Source organism: Pinus tabuliformis, chromosome 3_1 (genome assembly GCF_031772625.1).
Source record: "Pinus tabuliformis cultivar Carrire ecotype Pingquan chromosome 3_1, CPIR1, whole genome shotgun sequence".
NCBI classification, from domain to species: domain Eukaryota; kingdom Viridiplantae; phylum Streptophyta; class Pinopsida; order Pinales; family Pinaceae; genus Pinus; species Pinus tabuliformis.
Window position 1 is genome coordinate 266939375 of NC_142301.1, and position 25841 is coordinate 266965215.

Below are 25841 nucleotides of genomic sequence, written 5' to 3' on the forward strand. Positions count from 1 at the left end.
TGGCAGGGTGAAGGGTCGGTGACAATCTATTTAATAATAAGTCCTCTATAACATAAAGGATTAGGGGCCATGCTCTTCAATAAACATTCATTTATAACATGAATTGGTTTCATTGATTTAATAACCTAAAGTATTGGGTCCAAACAAATTTAATAATTCTATTACACAGCTCCTGTCACATGTACAGAATCACATATATCTTTGCCATGGAGCAGGTATTTAATAATATGAGTTTTGATTACAGAGTGTCGACATCTCAAAACACTCAAAGACCAACTTTGTCACAGAGTGGATCCTAGGCATATCTTAGCAGATCTAGATCTGAATCTGTTTCCCATCTGGGGATCCAATCCCTTGGCCTAACAGATCCAGTAATGTAGTCGAACACACACACACACATGCGGAAGACAAAAGAAGCTTTGTCCCATGGCAGAAATGCTATAAAAGTAGACCACTGTCAACAACCAACCTTAATTATTATACTTGTGGCCAAGGACTTGTCTCAATAATTAGAAAACTTGTGGTTATCAGTTACTAGCTGATCAATGCTATTTGTACTTGCATTTGGTGGTTACTTTTGCAGAAGACAAATGAATCTTTCCCCATAGAATAAATGTTGTAAAAGTAGACTATTGTGTATATCCAATCATAATTATTATACTTGTGGATATGGTGATTATGGCCTGTTGCTGCAAAATCTAGAAGGCTACCCTACAAGGCCATTACTAGACCAAGTGACAACAATGGGGTGATGGTCCATTGTCACCACAACCCAAACACCTTGCTCTTTACGAATTTTCATTGATGGCAGGAGTCCCAGTATGTGAGAAGGTCACCTAATAGGTATTCTAAAGTTAAGGTACCAGGTAACACAATGAGAATATCTACAAGAAAGGCATAATTTTGGTTCAAGACTCCAAAAGGAGGCAATTCACTTTCTTGATAGAGACTTATAAGATGAGGCACAAGACCTATGACTTGATTGGTAAGTTGAGTGTTGGGATGGCCAAAGGTCAAGGCAAGGAGAAAGGCTTTCCAATAATGTATATTAGCAAGATCAAGGCCCATGAAACCCTTAAAAAAGTTGCTAAGTTGAAGCAAGACTAGACTAGTGTTTTACCTTAGGACAAACAACTATGGAAAAGAAATTTATGGATAAGATTGAAGTGGATGCCCACCAAAAGAAGAGATTTTGTGGCAAATACACTTCTCTTGATATTTAGGCTCTCCAATCCCACAAATGTACCTTGCCTAAGGATTCACACCAAGCCCTAGTTAATAGATTTACCTTAAAGGGGCCGAATTTAGAGAAGAAGAATTTATGGATAAAATAAGATTGATCACCAACAAAGGAGGCAAGTGCCTAGATCCTTGGGAGAATGGAGTTTGATTTCACTGAATGACCAAAAATTTGCTAAGGAGGTTGAATTCTTGATGCCCTATCACCAAAAACCCTAACAATTACCTAAGCAATGGATCAAGATACCATTCAATAAGTTTTCAACAAATTAGTGCACAATAACAAACCCTATATTCAAAATATTCCATACATTAGACATAGAGAAAATAAATATTCAATGAGTTCACTTACCAGATAACATGCAAAAGATTCCATCCATTGATCTAAGACAATAGCTCTAAAGACATTATTTGCTCCAAATGTCAAAATGCATTCATGTTGATTTGGGGTAGAATCGGATGTGTTCTAGCCATGAAAATTGGTGGAGAGGCTAAGGCACATGAGATCTCCATTACCTATGAAAGGGTTTGGGCAGATTCTAAACAGTTTGGGAGATATTAAAGTAATTAATATTTTTAATGGGATCCCTAAGTCTAAACTTAGGAAAATAAAATATTAATGTGAATTAATATAAAACTGTGTTAGAATGGTCCAAAAGTCATGGATCAAGCCAGATCTAATCTTAGCCGTTGATTGGGGACTTAATCTCGGCCATTGATTTGTCAACGAGAAAAGTATAAGAGGAGGCTTGAGGGTCACTTGGAGAACACAACGAGAGATCAAGATTTCGACTTTCTGGGGCTGGGTTTTCTTAGAAAGTTGAGAGAGTGATCAGAGTTGCAGCTGAAGGGTAGTGAATACATAAGCAGAGAGGCAGAGATAGCACCGAGAGGATCAGCGCAGTCGCCGGAGAGAGGGACGCAGAAGCAGCCAAGGGTTCACACAGAGCCAGCCAGGGCTCATGCAGAGGTAGCCAGGAGCTGCCCAGTGCCTCAGAGGGCCATCGTGAGTGACGTAGAGGGCCAGAGGACTGACACAGTGCCTCCAGAGGTTGACGCAGGCCAAGCCAGAGTGATGCTACGCTAATGTTGGGTCACGGAGAGCTGACGCAGTCCCTAGAGGCTGAAGCTGGGGTTTCGTGGGGTAGATTGGAGCTGTGGAGCTGCCGGAGTGTTTATCCGGGGTTTCAACTGGAATATCTGCTTCCGAGTAGAGAGGTACTACTGCCGAGATTTTTCTCTGTTGGGTGAGCCAGATTTGGCACCCAGATTGTATTATGAAACTGCTTAATAAATCAAACCCTCAGATAGCTGCACCGGTTTTCCCGCATTGGGTTTTTCCGGGGACATTAGTCCAAAAACAACGGTGTCACTTGTATGCTTGTTTCTGTTTGCTTTAGTTGATGATCTGTAATGTGTTGAACTTGTATGCTTGTTTCTGTTTGCTTTAGTTGATGATCTGTAATGTGTTGAGCATGTACTTGTATTTATTTCCAGTGTTTACATGGTAAATAACTTGAACAAGTAGGTAGGAATAAATCAGTTAAGTACATGAAGGGTTTCTAACGGGTTAGACTTAGAAATTCCAACATGGTATCAGAGGGAGGTTGCAGATGACAGGAGAACTGAGGACATCAGTCGAGCAGAGCGGCAACAACGGAAAACAGTGGTCCCAAGTGACAAACGCTGTTCCTAGCAGAGAAGCAACAAGGAAGGGGTGACGCAGTGCCTGCGTCATCAAGTTTGAGCCAAGAAGAGGCAGTGCAGAGGCTGAGGGAGGCAAAGATAGGCTCACGTAGAGCCACGCAAAGGCCAGGAGGGCTGACGCAGTTGGCTGAGGAAGCTGATTTGCCGGTGTCGAGATTGCACAAAGCTTAGGAGCTCTAACCTTTAGTTTGCTGGGGATTAGGAGGCTGTGGGTAAGTTGCAGAGTGGAGCTGGTGGGGTACTGTAGTCAGAACAATACCTAATAGGGCAAGGCCAAGGAGGAGGGAGTTGCTACTAATGATTTCTAGCCGAGAAATCCAGATCAATGGTGCCGCTGCACTAACAATCGGAGTGGGGGCATCTCGACATTGGTAGAAGGGTTTCCAGGAGGGAAATCGAGGCTCAGAGGGAGTCACACCAAGAACTTCCAGGAGGGAAGTAGAGGAGCAACGAGATGGCAGTGAACAGGGTAAGAGACCAGGACAGACTGGACAGAGCCTCAAACTTTGTAGTTTGGAAGGCCAGAATCCTATCCGTTCTAGACAGGAATTGTGTCAAGCACTTTGCCTTGAGGACGATAGCTATCCCAGTTGACCCAGCTGATAACGACAAGTACGAGGAGGCAATGGCGAGGGCCAAGAGCATCATTCTTGACGGGGTCAAGGACCATGTAGTACCACATATTGCCGAAAAGGACACGACAAATGAGATGTGGGAGGCCCTAAAGAAATTGTACCAGCATACTTCTATGCAGAGAAGGATGTTACTAGAAAATCAGTTGCGATCATACCAGATGCAGAAGGGAGAACAGATCGACCCCTTCCTCAGTCGATTGAAGGAGATCCGGGATCAACTAACTTCCATAGGGGCCACGTCGGATCAAGAATTGATGGTGAGAACAGCCTTGAACGCAGTCTCAAAAGACTGGGAGGTGTTTGTCCAGAGCATACTGGGCAGGGCGACCCTTTCAGGTTGGGAGAAAATGTAGGCTGCTCTTGGCCAAGAAGAGATCAAAAGGCTGAGCAAGGCGGGAAGCAGCGACAAGGGGATCAAAATCAAGAAGGTGGAGGAGGTGGATGTTGCCCTAGCATCTGAGGGAAAGCAGGAGAAACGGAAGAAGAAGGACCTCTCTAAGGTCAAATGCTTCCAGTGTGGGGAGCTGGGTTATTATGTGACCTAGTGTCTAAGGAAGAAGAGTAAGGGAGAGGACTTCGAGACCAAGGCTGCGCCAGTGAGGGCAGAGAAGGAAGTGGAGACAGACAATGACTGTGCCATGAGTGCACACACACCACTTGAGCGGAAGTGGGGAGACATCGAGCTGTAGTTAGATGGACTACAGGCGATGAGGGGCAGGATCCTCGAGGTACCTAGCCTCTTGGATCAGACCTTGCTACGGGAGCCCCGAAGAGGAGTAATAGTACTGGCAGATGTCAGTAGAGACAGATGCGGATGGAGTGATAGAGGGAGCTACAGTGCAGGATTCCCAGGACAACATGAGGCAACAATGCGAGAAGCACAAGAGTGTTGCACCAATGCAGGATGGCATAGAGAGGTGTGCAACGGTGCGAGATGCATGGAGTTGCAGCAGCAGCACAGAGGTCAGAGAGGGAGCAATTGTCAGTGATAGAGGGAGCTTCAGCAATGGGAGTGTTTCTAGCCTGACAAAGATGTCAAAGTTGGGAGATCAGTTACTTACTTCTCAGTAACTGAGTTGCAGTGCATCAATTAGCAGTGGTAGTGCTCTAGGCAGCGCGATGCAACATGATGCTCAGGGGTTGCAGTGCGGATGCAGTAGTGTAGATGATGGGCAGCAGGCCTATGGGTAGCAGTACAGGATGCAGTAGTGCAGATGATGGGCAGCAGGCCTAGCATCAGCACAGGGACCAATGCCGGATGATCAGGGTGATACTCAGTGAGGAGTATTGCTAGAGCATAGTCCTCGCTAAGAGGGAGTGTTGATTTGGGGTAGCATCGAATGTGCTCTAGCCATGAAAATTGGTGGAGAGGCTAAGGCACATGAGATCTCCAATACCCAGAAAGGGTTTGGGTAGATTCTAAACAGTTTGTGAGATATTAAAATAATTAATATTTTTAATGGAGTCCCTAAGTCTAAACTTAGGGAAAATAAAATATTAATGTGAATTAATATAAAACTGTGTTAGAATGGTCCAAAAGTCATGGATCAAGCCAGATCTAATCTTAGCCGTTGATTAGGGACTTAATCTCGGCCGTTGATTTGTCAACGAGAAAAGTATAAGAGGAGGCTTGAGGGTCACTTGGAAAACACACCAAGAGATCAAGATTTCGACTTTCTGGGGCTGGGGTTGCTGAGAAAATTGAGAGAGTGATCAGAGTTGTAGTTGAGGGGCAGTGAATACAGAAGCAGAGAGGTAGAGATGGCACCGGGAGGATTAGCGCAGTAGCCGGGGAGGGACACAGAAGCAGGCAAGGGTTCATGCAAAGGCAACCAGGGCTCACGCAGAGGCAGCTAGGAGCTACGCAGTGCCTCAGAGGGCCAGCGTGAGTGGCGTAGAGGGCCATAGGATTGACACAGTGCCTCTAGAGGCTGACGCAGGCCAAGATAGAGTGACGCTGGGCGAGAGAGAGCTAATGCAGTCCCTAGAGGTTGACGCTGGGGTTTCGTGGTGCAGATTGGAGATGCCGGAGTGTTTATCCGGGGTTTCAGTGAGAATATCTGCTTCCGAGTAGAGAGGTACTATTGCCGAGATTTTTCTCTGTTGGTTGAGCCGGATTTGGCACCTAGATTGTATTTTGAAAACTGCTTAATAAATCAAACCCTCAGATAGCTGCACCGGTTTTCCCGCATTGGGTTTTTCCGGGGACATTAGTCCAAAAACAACGGTGTCACTTGTGTGCTTGTTTTTGTTTCCTTTAGTTGATGATCTGTAATGTGTTGAGCATGTACTTGTATTTATTTCCAGTATTTACATGGTAAATAACTTGAACAAGTAGGTGGGAATAAATCAGTAAAGTACATGAAGGGTTTCTAACGGGTTAGACTTAGAAATTCGAATAATTCATAGAAACCAATTACTCCACAAGAGAAGGGAAATCACTCAAGAAGTCCGAAATTCCAAGTGTGTGATGATGATAGGTTCAAATGATGCCATCTCTATTTATATGAGGAGTTCGAGTTCCTACTTTAGCCTACTAGCCCTTAAAACAATAAAATAATGTGCTCGTAACAAGCTAGGTTACAAGCCGACCTGGTAGCTAATGAACAAAACTCAAACTAGTCGACAAGTGTGAGCAATAGGAGAAAAAGTTGACGTTATGCATGCGTAGGCTTGCTTAGGGCAAGAGTTGAGGGCTCAGGGTGCCATGATGTAGGTAGAATCCCTCTAAAATCATCTCCTAGGGGTTGGCCCTGTTAGCCCTGAGGTGCAGTGCTGCTAGTTTGAAGATTAAAGGAAGAAGATGGTCTGCTTTGTTGTTCCGGAAAGGCCCCCCACATGGGCCATCACTCCACTTTCCCCACCCTTCCACTTACATTCTATCTTGCTCATATCTTAAACCAACCCTCACTTCATAACAAAACCCTCTTCCGCCTTAGCCCTAAATAAATTAACCCAAAACCCCGAAAAACCTTACCTTTCTGTCCATACGCGCCTTTCGCACATTTCTCGAGGATATCCTATACCTTTGTGTCCTTCCGCCGTCGATCTCTCACGCTGATTTGACGGCCCACGTTTCACCCGATTAACGAGACATGCTCAATCGATCTTCGCCGTTAGATCACTCCCGCTAGATCTAACGGCTGTCGCTCTTATTGTGCGGGCAATTAGTGAGAGGAGTACCCGCCCGATAAAGGCGGTTTCTCTCCCTCCTCCGCCGCTACGTGGCGTGCAATGAGTGGCATCGGGTGGACTCCACCCTTTACCTCTTACCACCCGATAAGTGCCCGATAAAAACTGCACCCAAACGAAACCGCCCCCCAGGCGCTATTGTCTGAGCACCTCCTCCGCCCGATAGCCGTTTAATCTGTCCACCGAAATCCAACGACTCAGACTTTTCCACTCTCGCCAAAGACCGCAAACCTCATGCAATCGATCCCCTTCGTCCATTTCTTCCGATCCAATGGCCCTCATTCATGATCGCTCCCGCTTGTCCTTCGCCACCCTGCCATTACTCTGTCCATCTGATTTCATTCATACAACAACTACCCGCTTATCCTCTGCCATCCTGCCATTACTCTGTTCTTCCTAAGTGGCATGCCCAACCTCCCATTCACCTCATACTTTACTTCCTACCAGTTATTTGAAGAGGAAGGTGGTTGACTCTGCCAGTATTGTGACAGTCAGGGCGCTGAACTGAATTAATAGAAAGTATGGCCGAACGAGGAAGGACACAACACAATACAAGCAAACAGAATTAAACAGTCATGGAGCCTCACTGGCACAATCAAGCCAGCCACCTAACAGGGCAGCGCTGTGCTAGAATTAATCACTGTTTTCATGATGGAAGGAGAATTGTGTCCTTGTATGCAATCAGGTAGTTAAAGAAAGTGGGGATAGATTAAGACACCTCGAGCCCTAAAAAGTTCGAGAGCATTGTAAAGAGCTATAATACCTGAAAGTAAGGTGTAATCAAGGTTTAGCTTCTGGAGACTATAGAGACTTTGCTACTCAAGCTTCTCATCTTCATTCATCAGTAATATAAGCTTCTTTTGCTGTCATATGTTCAATATCCCAATTTCTCTTCTGTTCTAAGCTTGCACTTGAACAGGCCGTTCAAGTTTCTTTTGTGTCTAATGCCAAATAACTGTCATCTTATCTCTGTGTTGATGTATTAGATTAGCAAGTTTCATTTACTTTCTGTAGCTGGCCATCATATGTATCTGCTGGTATGGTTAGTATTCTCCATTCATTCACCTAATCTACAAAATATTGAGCATTGGTGGTCTAAAGCCTTGTAGGCTATGTCACAGGGTTCGGCGAACCTGTAAAAAATTTTTGAAGTTCGTTCAGGTTCGCCGAACCTCAAGTCGAACTCGAACCTCATCGAACTCCATCGAACCTAATCAAACCTAAACGAACCTAATTGAACCTAATCGCGAACTTAAATGAATTTTTTGAACTTCGGCGGTTTTCTTGACGGTTTTCTTGGCTGACTGTGGTACACGAGCTTGGTTTTGTGAAGGCAATTATCACAACATAATGCTACAGGAAATAACATAAAACTCATAAATATAAGTGCAATTGCACACGAATAATTGCACTGTTTGAATCTAAAAACTCCATTGATTTGTTGTTCACCCCAAAAAAGGAAAACAAGTAAATTCACTACGCAGAGAAGAAGTGTGGGATGAGCTCACTACGCAGGGTGGCTTTTATAGATAAGGGACACTGATTACTTTGCTTTGAGAATGTAAATCTGGGAAACAGTCGAGACCTGCAACGTGCCTCCTTGATTATGAATAATATACTCAAAATATTTAACAGTGTCCTATTTGAAATCGGACTTTTGAATATTGAAGAACATTGAAATTTGACTGTTGCAGGTGAGATAATTACGTGAAACAACTGGCTTTCTTTAATTGACAATTACAATTTATTTGTGTGTTTAACAAATTTGTGTTCGTCAACTTTACGAAAATTGCATTTCCAACGACTTCTAGGATCTGGGTTTTTAAAAGAACGATGAAGTTTGACTGTGACTTGGTATCTGTATATTCTTTTATATTTAACCGATGGTCTGCTTGACTATAGTCTATATTTAACAGATTCTGGTTAATTAACTTTATAAAATTGTATCAAAGGCTATAAAATGAGATATCTAACTTATTAAACTAATTTATAATGTATGGATTACACTGAGATTTCGATTCTTCAAATAAAATATATAATAGAATTTTGTATAGGTTAAATAAATGAGCATTATGATGGTGAAATCCAAAGTTTTTCATCATAAATATATATATATTGAAAAATATGTATAATCGAACTTAATGCCAAACCTCATTCGAATCTGATCGGAAAATTCGAATTCGAATCGAACTTAATCGTTGTCGAACTCGAACCGTGTGACATAGCTTGTAGGCTGAGGGTGTTTATGCATGTTTTGAGTAATAACAGAGTCAAAGTGGTTATCTGGATTGATCCAAACCATTATTTATTCCAATAGTTCAGAGAACAATATTGAAGATTATATGTTACCAAGCATCTTCGAGCTGCAACCTAGGAGAGTTTCCTGGAGTGATAATAGGTCCGTAGGTCTCTACCAATCTCCCTCTGTGAACCCCAATTTTCAATTTGGGGCACAAAAGTGGTCTCATGGGTCTCGAGGTGATCAATATGCCTATCTCTGCCCTAGCATTAAGGGCTCTCAAGGTGGTGCTAGCCCTCCCATCTCCCAAGGTGTGATACCTTCCTCCTCTACGCGCTGGATCAACTGCTAGTCCCTCATGAAGTGCTAAGCTAACTGGGGGCATGCTAGGTCCAGGTGCATCATCCCATAAAATTCATCAATGCAGGGCAAAGTGCTGGAATGTTGTGGGCATTGGAGGTTCCCATGGCTATTTGCGATGCTGTACTGCTGCATGGAGTCCTATAGCTCTCAACACTACACTTGTGGATGCTAATATTCTCTTGTAAAAGACTTGGGCCCCAATTAAGTTGCCCAAGACATGATGTGGAACCACCTAACAATTACACACAAATCTAGTGCTAGCAACCGCATCATTTGGTACATTTAATCATTTGTGCATCTTAGTGAACCAAGCATGAAAGTAATGGGCAATTTGACGCTTCAAATAAGGCTTCCCTTCCAAAATTAAGGCTTTGAACTAGTAATAGTGTTACCTCCTTAGGTAGGAGTGCCTAATAGACCACCCTATTATGTGTCTCTAGCCCCCTAAGGGGAAGTGACATGTCCTTGGCTCACCCTTCAATTGTTAGGTGTCATGTGAGTAATGATGAAACAAAGGGGAAAAGACTTCATGACCATTGCCATGGTCAAAGGGACCAACTATGATGGGCTTCTCATCCAGAGTGTATAGATGTGGGGAGGGAGTAATCGTGGATACATGAGTTACCAACTCGGCCTTTGTTTTTCCACCCCTCTTGAGTGCCTTTTAATTTTTCTTGATTTTCCCTTATTTTGCCACCCATCTTATGCGCCTTTTACTTTTTCTTGATTTTTCTTTGTGTTACTGCTCGTAGCTCGAAGTGTTAGATCTTGCTTTGTATGATCTATAGTAGTTATTACCCCCTTGGTGAGGCAACTCATTGTCCACCAGAGGTTGGGACATGCAAGGGTTCCTTCTCATAATATGAAGAGCAACATGTTCTCAAGAACTGGGTGATGGCCATAATGAGTGAGGTAGAGGTCATGCTAGGCTTTTGCCCATGTGATAATTTATATGTCCCGATTATCTTTTTCATTTTGATTTTCTTTTGTCTCTGCTTGTGGCCATCATATGCTTTTTCTTGTTCTTTTAGTTGCATCAACCTCCCAGTGCCAAGTTCCAAGCCCTAGCCAGGTATGTGGATGTATGGTGCCAAATCCTAGAGAACCAGTGGTCAGTTGAACCCAAAGAAGGGAGATGGAATATAAGGTTCATAATGTAAGATGGAAAGTGGTAAGTGTGGAGTAGGGAGAGATGGGACTATGCTATCTCAATCGAGGTTTTCCAAGTAGTGCCCCTCTTATACTCATTGGGCCATTAAGGGAGGTCCCATTGGATTTGGATGAAAAATTAACCTCCCATTTAAGGTGTGTGAACAAAATGACCGTTAAAACCCCTCTTCCTTCGAGGTTACCCCAGAATCCATATCAAATGCCCAAAATACAATCAAGGATAAGCATCTGATTGTAAAATGAATAAAGTACTTTTTGATCAAAAGCCCACCTTCCAGAGCGTGCTCTTGCCAAATGGGCATGGAAACATATCACTGATGCAGTGGTGGAGAAATGAATTTCACGTCATGATTCACTGTTTGTGGCTGTTGACTGGAATAGACGGTGGGAGAAAAATTTCTCTTATTGGGTTACCCACTTTTGGTGGGTAACATCTGGCTCTAATTGGGATATGAGCTCACCATAGAGCGCATGATCCATGTACTCAAACAAGGAGTTCATGAGAACTCCAACAATCTCCTGGGACTACAGACCTGTAACTTGCACATTACAATAAACGTGTTTGGGAGCATGTGCACTGACTGTAGGGTATCACCCATGTTTTATATGAAAATAATAAATCCATACATAAAGTGAAGTCTAATCTAAGTGTATTCTAATCTAAATGAGAACATGAGATGAGTGATATTAGCATGCGAAAAGAATATGCAATGCATCTATTCTACCATGCAATGGTAGCATACTATGCATAAGCTAGGTATAATGATACAACCAATGTAACCAACATATCATTAGATCAATGTAACACCCCTTTTCCCTATGATTAGTAATTAGATGGGATAAAGCGCCACAATCATCCATCTAAGACTTAATACAATATCGCAAGGGTGGGAGGTGGGAAAACATAATGACCATAATTTATGAAAAGGAGTCATGGATTTTGGGGAAAAAGGGAATCATGGCCGCACCATTGGGTCATTCCTTCAAGCTTGAATACAGAGAAGTGAATAATTAAGCTCAAGCATTTCTTCTCAAAAGCCTCCTTAGTTATACAACTCTTCTCGCTGCCCTTAGGGACATGCTTGGAGGGGTATAGTGAGAGAGATGGCTGGCATGGAGGATCACAATAACTAGGTTTATCATTACAAGGATCACATATTGAAAAGGGAAAATTGTCATAGGTTCGCCATTTTACTCATGCACTGGGTAATGATAGCATGAGGGTCTAAGGATGACTCAAATATGTCTTTTTGATCGTAAGGAAGGTAAGGTAAGGTAAGGTCCCCATCAACATCATCATCGATATCATAAATTGGGTCCTTGTGAAAACGATGACTGGCAACTTCCCTTTCCCCTCTTCAATATGTAAGAAATATCCAACGTCAACCTCTATCGAACAAATAAGATCATCCTTTTCATCGAGTTCAAGATATTCATCATCAACTTCAACATCCATGAAAGGGTTGGGGATGGCCTGAATTTCTCTTCCGACAACTTCATCTTCATCATGATCCTTACAATGCTTGCTTTCAGACTCAATTTTGTGATCCTCATGTATCTTTTCATTCAGATGGTGTAGGGAGGAGTCTTCCTCTTTCTCATGGTGCTCTCCCTCAACTTTTTCAGCTTGGTGGTGTGGGTTCTTTCCTTATCATCATTGGGTTGAGAGGGATAAAGTTCTCTTTTGAGGGCTGCCTCCAAAATTTGATGGGTCGCCTCGTTAGATTGAAAATTCGGTCCATTATACTTCATAAATTTTCCAATCAATATGGGAAAAGAGGGAATGCTCTCTGGTTCACATGAGTCATCAAGCCATTTTTGGTGCTTATACCCAATAAAGATACTAAACAATCCCACGAGAACATCTTGATGTACCATGCTGACCTTTGAGGCATGCTTGATGAATTTGGCAATATGATTGCCTGGCGAAGATGTATCACCATCGAACCTTGGTAGACCTCCCGTATATTTACAATCAAAGTTTTATCCATGTAACATCCAAAGACGGGAATGATTCTTGCAAATCCCAAGGAGCCATTTTTTCGAGGTTTGCATAATAATCATATGAGTAGTTGCCAAGGTGAATTTCAAATGCCTAGAGAGGTGCTTGCTTCACCCTACAAGCATTGAATTTGAAGTTCAATGAAGAAGTAAGGCTTTGTTCTTCTAGTGGAGTTGCCAGAAAAGGGTATATCTTGTCGTTAGGGATGAAGCTAAATATTCCAATTTCATGAAGGTAGTGTTGAAGAATGTGTAACTAGGTTTGGTCTTCATTAGTATGAAATGTATTCTTGTAAATGTAAAATGAAAAAAAATTATTATTATTGTTGAAGCATGGGTTTCATGCTCAAGTTCTTTTATTTTATAGGTCAAGCACCCATTGAGTGCTTCTAGGGTTTGTCCTAGGTATAAGAGTCATTGTCATATATGGAAGACCCTATGGGCACATTGTATATTGTAAAGAAAAATTTATTGTCTTGAAAATGTCAAAATACCTCCAAGATCAAGTTGGCCTAATGAGCTGTCAAGTCAGCCTACATGAAGATTCATGTCCACCCTTGAGGAAGCCTATATATAAGAGGAAATTGTCCTCCACTTGAATAATTCATTTCACTCATCTCTTATGCAAATAAAGCAGAAGAACGAAGTGCAAAGAAGAGAAGGACGAAGAAGTCGAAGTGTTTGGGTCTCTCTCCATTCTTCTGGAAGTGCGAAGTTAGGGTTTCTGTGTTGGGAAAGTTTGAGGTTCGATTTTGGAAGCAAGAGAGAAAGAAAGGCAAGCGAAGGTCTCTTAGGGCATCTTACTAGCCCTAGGACTCAAGTCAAGGCAAGCGAGGTCAAGGGGAAGGCAGTTAGAGGGAGATCGAAGTCTCCTAGAGAAGCAACAACAGTTGCAACAATTACTGGGGAGCAGAATTTCGGATCTACTGGGAGGTCGAAGATATTTCAGCAGGAGGTCGAGGAAGACTTGATCTTGGAGGGTATTTGTCTGAGTCTAGGTCATGGTATTCGTCAATTGAAAGATCTGAAAGATAAGAAGAGATTTTACGGGTTTTCCCCTCAAGAGGAGGGGTTTTGGCCTTGGCTTGCAGCCTATATACTGTGTCATTGTTCTTACTGATTTTGGTAGCTGTTTGATGTATTGCACATTGGAATAAGAAAGATCGAAGCTAATAAGTAAAAGAGTAAAACAAACAGTTATCAAGTTAAGAGAATTGACACATACATTGCCCCATTGAATTCTGAACATGGTATCAGAGCTTTGGTTCTCTAAGGGCATCATGAAGATCTCCTCTACAATGAAGAAAGTCATCGAGAAGATTGCAAGCCATCTTGAGAAAGGTATCAAAGAAGTATGGAGTCTCATATTCTTTTCAAAGAAGGTATCACTCAAAGAAAGGGATGAGGGACTCTTCTTGGCTCTCTTTGGGACATTCCAAGACGAAGACATCTGGGTGATTGATAGCGGTGCATCAAGGCACATGACTGGTCACTCCCACCAATTGAAGACCTTGTCAAAAGGAAAATACGCATACTCTGTGGAACTTGGAGACAACAAAAGCTATCCAGTGAAAGGCATTGGATCATCATCCATAAAGCTCGAAGATGGAAGCAACATCCACCTCAACAACATTCTATTTGTTCCAGGTTTGTACAAAAATCTACTTTCTATTTCAAGCTTAGAAGATAAAGGAGATAAAGTAGCCTTCATTGATGGTAAAGCAGTTATATGGGCAAAAGGCTCAAGCATAGAATAGGCGAAAGTGATTGGTATCCGAGAAGAAAGGCTCTCCAATTTAATATATCCCGTAAACCATGCCCTAGTTCACACTAAGATTAGTCCATGTGAACTTTGGCACCGAAGGTTTGGTCATCTACATTTCAAAATACTTCTGACTCTAAATTCCATAGTAGATGGAATACCAAATTTGAAGGAGGATCATGAAGGTGTCTACAAAGGATGCACATTGGGTAAGAATACCAAGAGACCATTTGGAAGCAGTGCTTCACGGTCAAAAGAAATCTTGGATCTCATTCACTCTGATGTGTGTGGCCATATGACTCGAAAATCACAAGGACATCGTTATTATGTCACATTCATAAATGATCACTCAAGAAAGATCTGGGTTTACTTAATGAAAACCAAGGATGAAGTATTTACTAAATTTCAAGAATTCAAAGCTGAAGTGGAGAAGGATTTAGCATGTTTTACCATTTAATAGGTTTGATGATGGGTTTTCTTTGTGCTCTTTACCATTGTTTATTTTTGTTCATCCCTTTTCCTGATACAGTTGCCTCCTGTGAAAACTTATTTTGCTAGGCTCGTACTAGCACTGCACACGAGGGATAATTTCTTATTAACTGGAATGCATATTCTGCCTTTAATCTCATACTTTTTGTGGCCTTAAAATATTCAAAAATGTATATTACTGGTGCTGTCCTTCAAATAATACATTTCAATAACTAAAAAGAATAGACCATCATCTGAAAGTTTCAAGCATTCTGAATCAATTTTGTCATCTTTTTGAATGATTAGAGGAATGGTGGAGGCTCACACAGAAGCATATCATTGTGCAAGGCTCTTCTTTAGTAGCTGGGATAGAGGGGACTGAACTTTTACACTCTTGCCAATGCCTTTCGGCTATGCAACTGGAAAGCTGCTGGTGAAATATAAGAATAAAAAGAGATTTAAACCTGTGTAAACATTTCACAAAAACTAATCTTCTGACTAGATATGACCACTGAGGATGATTATGGTCAAATAGCTTATTTTGGATAGAAGCACTTACAGGTGTTTGCTTTGGAAAAATTCCTGGCAGGCACCATTAAATTCATATGGAAGCTTTCTTTTTTCAGAACATACTTCCTTTTTTCCTGCTGCTTTTTTTTCAATGTCAGACTTAACAAAAGTGAAGAAGAGCCCCATATGCCATGTATTTGTCTTGGTATTTTCTTCAGGTAGATGGTTGGTTTTCTTTTAATCATTTAATGTTTTTAGTAACTATCCCACTTCATGATTTTCTTGCTACGATGTTTGTAGACACACCTATCCTGCCTAGACCCCCTTCAACATATCGCCCGCCACATCCAATTGGTGATGAATTTATAAGCAGGTATGATACTATTTCCTTTGTTTATGGTTTGCTAATTTGCATGTTGGTTAGTAAATTGCTTATGCCGAAGAAGATGATCAGCATCCCTTCATGCATAAATTGGAGTTATATATATCATTAGCTGAAAGTGGATATATGCAGACTTTATCGTAATGCTGGTCTAGTTGCTGGAGGAGTGGCTCGGAACTTGTACAGGATTGGTCACTATGTCAAGGATAGTTTGGATGATATATTGTATCCATACCGTCGACGACCTAAATAGTCAGCTTTCTGTCTTTGGCCCAGTTTCTTTTTTGTATTATGCTTCTGTAGAAGTTTTAAATGGCTTGTGTCCTCTACAGATACCACTGATTTTGGAGAAGACTGGATAAGTGTTTGTTCAAGCTTTATTAAGTTTCAAGTTCATGCCTGTAGATTGCAGATGTAAAAATCGTTGACAAAGTTCTACTACCATCTTTGTTCAGAGTAACTCGACAGACTTATAAAGCTCCTGAAGATGCAGAATAAGCGTGGGTTTCATTGTTTCAAGAATAAATTGCACAATTGATATATAAAATTAATTAATGCATACAAGTTGTGAAATTGCTGGCAACAACCAAACAGCTTGCCATGCAACATTTACGTTTTAATTTTTTGTGGCTTACCTTGTGCAGTGAAAAACCTCTTTTACAAGAGTTGTTGTTGACTGTAAATTTGGTTGTTGCTTGTTGTATTTTTAGTCTTCATTTTGTTTGTTCAGGAAAATATTTTCTATTAAAAAATATAATATTGTTACAAAATACTTGACTTAATAAGCCAGCTGTGATCAAACCACGTCTGTGATTCTCATTCATATAGCTTGAGTCCTGAAGTTGCTCACCGCTAAAGATGATTCTTATTTGTAAACATATCTATAAAAAAATGCTAGTCTCTTGCGACCTGTGAGCATAGCAATTATAGAGAAAACCAGCATAGAAACGCTGTCATGACTAGAGGAATCAACTTTAATGGTTTTAAATGGGGCGCTTTAATATTTTCTTAATCATCTAAGATTAGTGTATGCATTGTATCTGGTCCTATTTTAAGTGATTCATAAATGAGAGACTTATAGTCCACAGGTTTCGTCAACATGGATATTCTGCGTAATAATTTAGTTTTCTGCAAGTCTGCAATTACTTACTGACAGGCTCTGCTCTGTTCATTTAAAAGTCACTACACAACATTCCAAAGAAGAACACATATGCTGTTCTAAACTTTCAGTTTTAGCATGAGAAAGAGCACTTTATTTTTAAATAAGCATTCAAATCACTTAAACCACTGATAAATCTGACTATAAAAATCCCCTGTCAAACACACTCATTCCAATTGCCAATAAACCAAATTCTAACCTTAGTCACCAGGTTCGGCGAATTTGAACGAATAAGTTCGAAATTCGCCGAACTTCAAACAAATACGAACTTATTCGTTCAAGTTCGCCGAACTTTATGGTGAACTCGAACTTCAAGCCGAATTCGAACTTAAAGCCGAATACAATCGTTTAAGTTCGTTTCAGGTTCGATGAAAATCGTTTAGGTTCGATTTAAAAAAATTCGAAATGGATTATTACGGTTTCATTGTTTGCAGACATCGGGTTTTAGCCTAACGGAGGGTTATAACTTATACCAATACGGTTTGATGGGCATCTCAGACCTGTGACTATCTTCATCCTGTGCTCATTGATAACCCAGTCTACCACTGAGCGACGCTGCAGCGACTGACGAGTCACGACCACTGACCTCAGCCTTCAGGCTTCAGGTCCTCAAGTTTCAACCGTTCAACTGAAGTTTGAACAGTCCGGACTCCAGTCTCCGCATGAGCAAGCTGCAGCCTGCAACATACAGACTACAGTCTACAGCCTACATGTTCGGTTACATAGTTACACTTTGCAAGTTTGCTGTACCCTGTAGGTGATGTTTGCTGTAGAACTAGATAATGTCCTAGGAATAAGTTCGAAGTCTATATTCTCAGGTGAAAGTTCTCTAGGATGCCCTTGACTGTCTAGCTGCAAAGACCCAACCCGCAAAGCAAATGAAAGATGCCCATCAGACAATACCCTTCCACTGCCATTTCCATTGCTCAAGGAGTCCTTCCTCCCTCCTGCTGGACTCAAATTAATAGTCCTAACTCCTGAGTCACGTCCCACGGTCCCACTAGAGAATAATACACCTTAACTGTAGCCTGTAGGCTGTAGCTGCTTCGAACCCCTCACAAATCTATGCACAATTCAGCGGCCAGCCACTTATATGCAGCCCAGAGATTAAGTTATCGGTCAGGTTATGGCATTAAATAGGTCTCACAGTCCATATGTCCAGCTCTGCTACAAACAATGTTTATAACTCGAGACTGATGCAATGGGAATGATGCAACCATTTGTGCTTGGCTATGACTCCCATAGACAATATCTCACACACTAGTGTTCAAACTGCTCCTGTAGAGAAATAACAGCATAAATATGATTACAACATATAGTTCTGTTGATAATTCCATTAATAAAATCAAAACAATATATTTGCAATTCCCCAATAAGTTCACAAATATCAATCAACACAACCCCAACTGGCAGACAACAGAACAGAACAGCGAATGAACATAAGCAAAAAAAACATTGTGATTTAAATTTGAAATATGCTTCTCATATTCAAATATAATAAAACAGTATGCACAGAAAGGGATATGTAAGAATGGGATGAAAGCAAGAAGAAAACAACACATTTAGAACAAAAATTAAATAATTAAACAATCAATTATGAGAAAAGGGGCAACTTTCTCCTCTAGGCTCTACCACAGAAACTGGGAAACCTTGAGAATGGTAGCGACAAAGATTTCCACTTTGCAATGGAAAGTCTGAGAAATCAATGACTGATGCACCTGCAGTACCTGGAATTAAATTGGTATTCCAATCTCCCTCAAGTTGTAAACTTGTATGATGTTAATGCAAGTCTAAATTTATATGTGTCAATGTATCATATTCATTTAACTCCCAGTGATTAGTTTTAAAACCTTGTTATCCGAATCCCATCATTAGGAAGCAGGCTTATATCGATTTCTTTTCTGTAGATTTTCTCTTCTATATAACCTGTCCATACATTTTATATCCAGCAGCAGCTTATGCTCTTTCCAGGTGTCTGCTTCTGCTTTGATATAGTCTGCTTTAGCTTTCCGGAAAGTTTCATTCATGTACACTCTCAAGTTTTTTTTCATCTGCATTTTTACCTAGTTCTGTCAGGCTGAATGATGTATCAACAGATTGTTCCTCCAGAGTCCAAACATCAGAAATTTATTTGGCAATAGTTAAGTTTTAACTTAAGAAATTTAATGCAATGGATAATAGACAGCAGCCTTTACAAATAGACAGTTTCATTCAAACTTGAATAGACAAAGCAGATTGGAAGATGGAGGTTTGGAACCTGATATTTATTATTTAATTGATTTTTTTTTTTATTCATTCTGCAAAAACAAAAAAAAAAACTAATAAAAATGTAAATTCAAAAAAATTTGCAGACATTTCAGACTTTAAGCCTTCACCAGTTTTCAACAATCAGAGGTTCAAAACCTTCAAATTTCAATGGCACCCCAAAATCAACCGCTGTAGCTTGAAATTTTATCATAAAAGATGGTTATAATCTTTCATATCAGCTGTGTGGACATGATTTCACTGGCACTTTAACTAGAGCAGTGGATCACCTTCTCGGTATTAGCAATGGAAGTGGAGGTGGTGTTGAAACCTGCACTAAGATCACTGATGAACAAAAAGCCACAAAGGAGAAAAGGGTAAATAAGAGGCAACGAATTGAGAGGGAGATTGCCATGTCTTCTTCCAACACCATTGATTCAATCTCAAACATTGGTGGATCAAGTTCTACTCAAGCAAAAACAGGTGGAACCAAAACATTAAATCAATTCTGGAAACCTGTTGAGAAACAGGGAGTTGATGATGCTGTTGCAGATTCTTTTACGCATGTGCAATTCCTTTTAATGTGGCGAGGAGTCCATATTTTAAAAATGTAATTAAAAAGGCTATTGATTTTGTGAAGGGCTATGTTCCTCTCGGATTTGAAGCTTTAAGGACAACTTTGCTAAAGAGAGCAAAAGACAGAGTGACAAGAAAGTTGACTGAGATTAAAGAGTCTTGGAAGCTTATGGGATGCTCAATTTTGAGTGATGGTTGGTCAGATTTGTGTCATCGTCCGTTGATCAATGTGCTTGTTTATAGTCCTCAAGGGGTACTTTTCTTGAAGACAGTAAATGCAATGGATTGAGTGAAGACATTAGAATTTATTTTTGGAATTTTGGATGAAGCGATTCAAGAGGTTGGGGCGGAAAATGTTGTCCATGTTATTACAGATAATGCATGACTTAGCCAAATTTCTTTGGGTCAATGAGACAATCTGAAGAGGCAAAACAATTGCAAACTTTATCATCAACCATCGTCTCACTTTGAGCATATACAGGGAGAATGCATCCAAAGAGTTGTTGAGGCCTTGTGATACAAGGTTTGCCACTTTTTATATTACTTTGAAAAGAGTTGTTGAGGAAAAAGCGAGCCTAAGTGTTATTTTTAGCAACACTGAGTGGGAGAGATCTACCCTTTCAAAAGAAACTAAGGGGAAAAATGTCGAATAGATAGTGCTCAATAATGGCTTTTGGGAAAATGCAAACGAGGTTTTAAAAATTTGTGGCCCAATTGTTAATGTGCTCTGCATGGTTGATGGTGACAAACCTTGTATGCGTTTTGTTTATGAAAGCATTGATCATTGCAAAGAGACCATTGCAACTACTTTTAATAATGTGGAAGCTGATTACCATGAGATATGGGATTTAATTGATCAAATATGGAAGATGATGCATAGTCCTATACATGCAGCAGCATGCTATTTGGACCCTAGATTGTTTGGGTTACCAAGACATGGGGATGAAGAAATCATGAATGGACTTATCCAGTGTATTGAGAAGTTAAATCCAAATCCAGAAATTGCAAGTTTGATCAGAAGTCAGTTGAGGGCATACAGGGTAGAATAAGGGTTATTTGGAACACAATCAACAAAGTATGATAGGAGCAAAAGTGATCCAACAATATGGTGGGAATTTTATGGTTCAGGGGCACCGGAATTGCAAAATTTTGCAATTCGTATCTTAAGCCAGGGATCAAGTGCATCAGCATGTGAAAGGAATTGGAGTTCCTTTGAGCACATTCATTCCAAGAAAAGAAATACACTGTTATATGGAAGATTAGAAGATCTTGTTTATGTTCGTAGTAACTTGCAGTTGGCATTGAAAAATGTGGCTAAAGAGTCATTGAATTTCTCTACTCTGTGGATCGATCCTATTCCAAATGCATCAATGGATGACACTGATTTGTACATTGACAGGGAATTCACTGATGAATCTAATGCTGAAGCATCTAGCGGATTCACAACTCCTACTGCTCTTGATGACATAGAACTTTTTGATATAACAAGTGGGCCACAGGGACATCAAGAATAAAACTTGTGTTCTTGTTTTAGATTTCTAGTTTACTTTTTGCATGAACAATTTTCTAAAACTGCCAAGCTACTTTAAACTTTCGAGTTTATATATTTTGAATACTTTTTTATCAGATTGTTTTTCAATATATGAAATTTGATATGGCCCATGGTTTTGTTGAATTTGATATGTGTGCCAAGTTGCCAATGTCTATGATGAATTTCTCACCTTGTTTACTATGTATGGAAGTTCGAAGTTGGTTCTTTATTGGAATTTGGCACTCGCTTTCATGGTTTATAAAAATTTAAAATTATGTCGAAATGATTTAGATGTTTGAGCAATAATCTTATGTCTTTGCAATGTGCATTATGGAATTTGAATTTGACTTTAAATTGATTATATATATATATATATATTTTTTTTTTTACGAATTTCTATATGTTGAACTTTATCGACAAAATTTTAGCTGCCGAACTTTATTTGAATTTCAAGGTCGCCGAACTCGAACTCGAACACGAACACGAACCTGGTGACTTAGATTCTAACTCTGTTTGTTAGGGTGTCAAGCCTAACAACCAATCAATTACAAATATGATATGCTAGCTAATTGTATATTCTGTTTCTTATGCCTAAAACGAGTGAAGCCCGAGACTTCTGCTTGTACATCAGATTAATCCAAGCTACTCATTCAACACGCTGTTGGTTGGTTATGATACACATGATACAAAGGCTACTATCAAGCTAAAAAAGAACATACTACTTTTTTCTTTGTTCTAAATAGTGTTAGACACCTAATCCTCGGGGATTGGGCGAAAATACGTAAATATGTAAATAATAGAGTAAATAGAGTATAATTTGAACAATTAGAAAACAACTTGGAATTGAAATCCCAAATGTCACCAATGATGTTCACATTAATGGAAACACACAGTGGCGAGTTACCTTCCTGCCTTGACATGGTATCACAGTGCAGGTCCCAAACATAGGCATTTTTCGTCCCCCCAATAACTCCTCTTTGCCTCTCTTCCTGACATCTTTGTGTTCCCTGCCATTCCTGTGTATTGGCAATTGTCAAAAACATTTTCCCTTACTACCTGACCTGCGCATTGGCTAGCCCATTGACAATAACAGAAATGCTATCTCCTACTCCCTATGCAGGCCCTTCGTACACTGCTCTTCCCCATCAAAAATCCACATCCCTGAAGTCTATTTTGGTAACGTCCAAAACCAGAAAGGCTTCAACCACTGTAAAGTGATGACGCCTTTCTAAGTCCATCAAATCTATCACCAACCACATGTACTCGTCATTCACAGCTGTTTTCGCTTTGCTTATCAATTTCAGAGTGAAAGGCAACACTTTTCTGCCAGTTCTCCTGTAGTCGTTTTTTTGTATGCAAGGCTGATCACATTCCTGTAGAAGCATTTAGGAAGCGTTAGGTCGAATTTGATTTGTGTCCAAGGAGAAGGTAAACACAACCTTGGCTCCGTGGTGTGAAAAATGTGTAACTAGGTTCGGTCTTCATAAATATGAGATGTACTTTTGATTCTTGTATTTTGTAAAATGAAAGAAAAAAGATTATCGTTATTTTTGAGCATGGGTTTCATGTTCAAGATCTTTTATTTTAGAGGTAAAGCACCCATTGAGTGCTTCTAGGTTTTGTCCTAGGTCAAGAAGTCAAAAGAGCCATTGTCATAAGTTGAAGACCCCTTTGGGCACATTGTAACTTGTAAAAATAATTATTTTTGTATTTAAAAGTGTCAAAATACCCTTCAAGTCCAAGTCAGTCTGACAACTAAGAAGTCAACCTATTTTAAGGAGCCACACCCACATGAAAAAGCCTATATAAAGGAGGAAACTTGACCTCCTTGGGAGACATTCACTTCTCACTCATACATGAAAAGGAGAAGCACAAGAAGGCTAGCGAAGGAGGAGGACGAAGAAAAGAAGTTTCTGGGCTAATTCTCTCTCACATATGCGAGGAAGGAAGGCTAGGGTTTGCTACTTCAAGGTCGAAATTCTCTATCTGTTGGAAGAGGATCAAAGTTATTGGAAGAAGGGCCTAATAGGTCACCTACTAGCCCTAGACAAGGAAGCAAGGCAAGCGAGGTTGCTGGGAGGCCTTGGAAGGCTAAATTATGCTCACACGTGTGGATGCAGTAGCAACTGTAGGGGGGCCGAAAATTTTAGACCTGCAGTAGAGGCCAAAATTGTGAAGATGCGGGTTGAAGTTGTGTTGCTGGAAGAGATTTGATTGGGTTTGACTTGGACAAAGGAAGCACATCATTCGGAGAGGTTGGACTTGGTCTTGGTCTTGGAAGGTTATTGGTCTTGGTCTAGAGGTTTTGGAATTCGTCAATTGAAGAATCTATAAGAAGAGAAGAGATTTACGGGTTTTCCTATCAGGTGGAGAGGTTTTGGCCATGGCTTGCAACCTATATCCCGTGTTCTTGTGTACTATTGTTCTTCTTGTTTTGGTTGCTGATTGCTGATAAGAACGAACATAATAATAAGAGAAGAAGTTAGTAAACAAGAAAAGGTAAAAAGATATAACAAGGAATTATCATAGAAAGAGAAGTTATCCTAACTTCTGCCCTATGATTTCTCAACATGGTATTAGAGCTAAGGTTGGCTAAGGGCATATGAAGATCTCTACTACATTGAATAAATTTCTAAAGAATTGTTTGGAGGTAGCAAGTCATCTCAAGAAGGGCATCAAAGAAGTATGGTTTCCCTTATTTTCGCTCAAGAAGGAAGCGACAAGGACTTCTACAAAGGATGAAGGACTATTCTCACCACTCACTGGCACGACTATTCTCAACACTCATTGACACCTTTCAAGATGAGAATATATGGGTAATCGACAGTGGAGCATCAAGACATATGACTGGGCAACACAAGCAACTAAAACATTGTCAAAAGGAAAGTTCCTCTTACTCATTGAGCTTGGTGAAAACGAGAGCTACCTTGTAAGAGGAATCGGATCTATCTCGCCAGAGCTGGAGAATGGAGGAAATATTCATCTCAACAATATCTTGTTTGTTTCAGGTTTGCTTAAGAATCTTCTTTCATAGATGGAAAAGGTTGCAGTATGGGGTAAAAACTCAAGCATAGAAGATGCAAGGTAGATTGGGATATGTGAAGGTCGCTCAAGCTTTGGTTCACATTGAAGTTAGCCCTTATGAACTTTGGCATAGAAGATTTGGTCATCTTCACTACAAAATCTTACCAACCCTAAATTCAATAGTGAATAACGTCGCCGAACTAAAAAAAGATCATGGAGTATGCAAGAGATGTGCATTGGGTAAAAACACCAAGAGACCATTTGGAAGCAGTGCTTCAAGGTCAACTGAAATTTTGGATCTCATTAATTCCGATGTCTCTGGTTCTATGACTCCAAAGTCTCTTGGAGGTCATCTATACTATGTAACATTCATTGATGACCATTCAAGGAAAAAATTGGTTTATTTAATAAAATCCAAGGATGAAGTCTTCATCAAATTTCAAGAATTCAAAGCTGAAGTTGAAAACCTTATGGAAAGGATAATCAAGATTTTAAGGTTTGATAATGGGGGAGAATACACATAAAAGGAAATGATAGCCTTCTGTAAGGAATCTGGGATTAATAGGGAGCTGGTAGCCCCATATAATCTCGAATAAAATGGAGTTGCAGAATAAATAATCGACCATTGAAGAAAGTGTAAATGCCATGTTACATGATCAAGATTTGTTGAAATTTTTGTGGTGTGAAGCTACGAAGACAACTGTATACATACAAAATCAAAGTCCACACAGGTCACTGGATAACATGACTCTCGAAGAAGCTTTCACTGGGAAGAAACCAAGTGTGGATCATCTCCGAATTTTTGGGTGTTGGTGCAGCGGAAACTATGGCTTTAATAAAAACCCACAAGTGGATCTACAAAACCCAACAATCACCCCTTTTCCACAAAATATAGGTTCTCTTTACTATCGGAACCCAAAACCTTTGAAAACAATGGTTTTCCCCTTTCGGGATCCAAAATGCCTTTGGAAATGTTAAAACTGCGCTTTTTCCCTTTCGGGACCCAAAAACCCTTTGAAAAGGCTTAAACAACGCTTTTCCACCTTTTACACAGTTATATGGGGTTTTACTGCAGATCCAGATCTGGCCGATCCAACGGCTCATAACGAATTGCAATATCGGTGATCGGCAGACGTAAGACTCCCAACTATTGGCGCTATCCCTTGGTCCGATGCGATATCGCTATCGCTATCGGCGATTTGCAATGGCACTTAACTCTTAATAAACTCCGCTTTTGATATGCCGATGCGATTTATATCCCGGACCCGATAGGATCCAAAAGTCCCGAACATAATATTTCAAGTCCGTTTCTTGAATCCGCTAATTGGTTTAGCGCAATTCTCTTTGGTAATGACTTTCGGTGATGCGACAAGATACAAAGGGCCAATGCGATTGGGTTCTATAGACCCGATAGCAATAAAACTTCGGCCTATAATCGCTTGAGGTCCGGATTCTCCATTTAAACGCGTTTTAGCCCGATACTTAGTGTATTTGGGTGTTTTTGCCTGCGGATCCAAAATGAAGGAATGTGCCCATCAGTTGGTCTTTTAATGTAACAATTCCCTTAGAAAACATGAAATACATAGGCTAGCATCAATTTTGTATGGATTTAGAGGAAAACCAAGCATTCGAGGCCTCT

The 25841-nt window shown here is 40.4% G+C and overlaps 1 protein-coding gene across 4 annotated transcripts in view; it reads left to right on the plus strand.

Annotated features, from left to right (window-relative positions):
- The window catches only part of LOC149186820 (altered inheritance of mitochondria protein), a 106588-nt gene extending 90300 nt beyond the window's left edge, over positions 1–16288 (plus strand). Inside the window, exons 4-6 of one of the 4 annotated variants that reach the window (XM_089411148.1) lie at positions 15587–15659; positions 15801–15920; positions 16001–16288. In XM_089411148.1, coding sequence (XP_089267274.1) covers positions 15587–15659; positions 15801–15920; position 16001 — 194 coding nt within the window. In that variant the 3' untranslated portion in view covers positions 16002–16288. Of the gene's footprint in view, positions 1–15586; positions 15660–15800 lie in introns of all 4 variants that reach the window. The other 3 variants (XM_089411149.1, XM_089411150.1, XM_089411147.1) reach the window with 3 other exon arrangements.
- The last annotated feature ends 9553 nt before the right edge of the window (positions 16289–25841 follow it).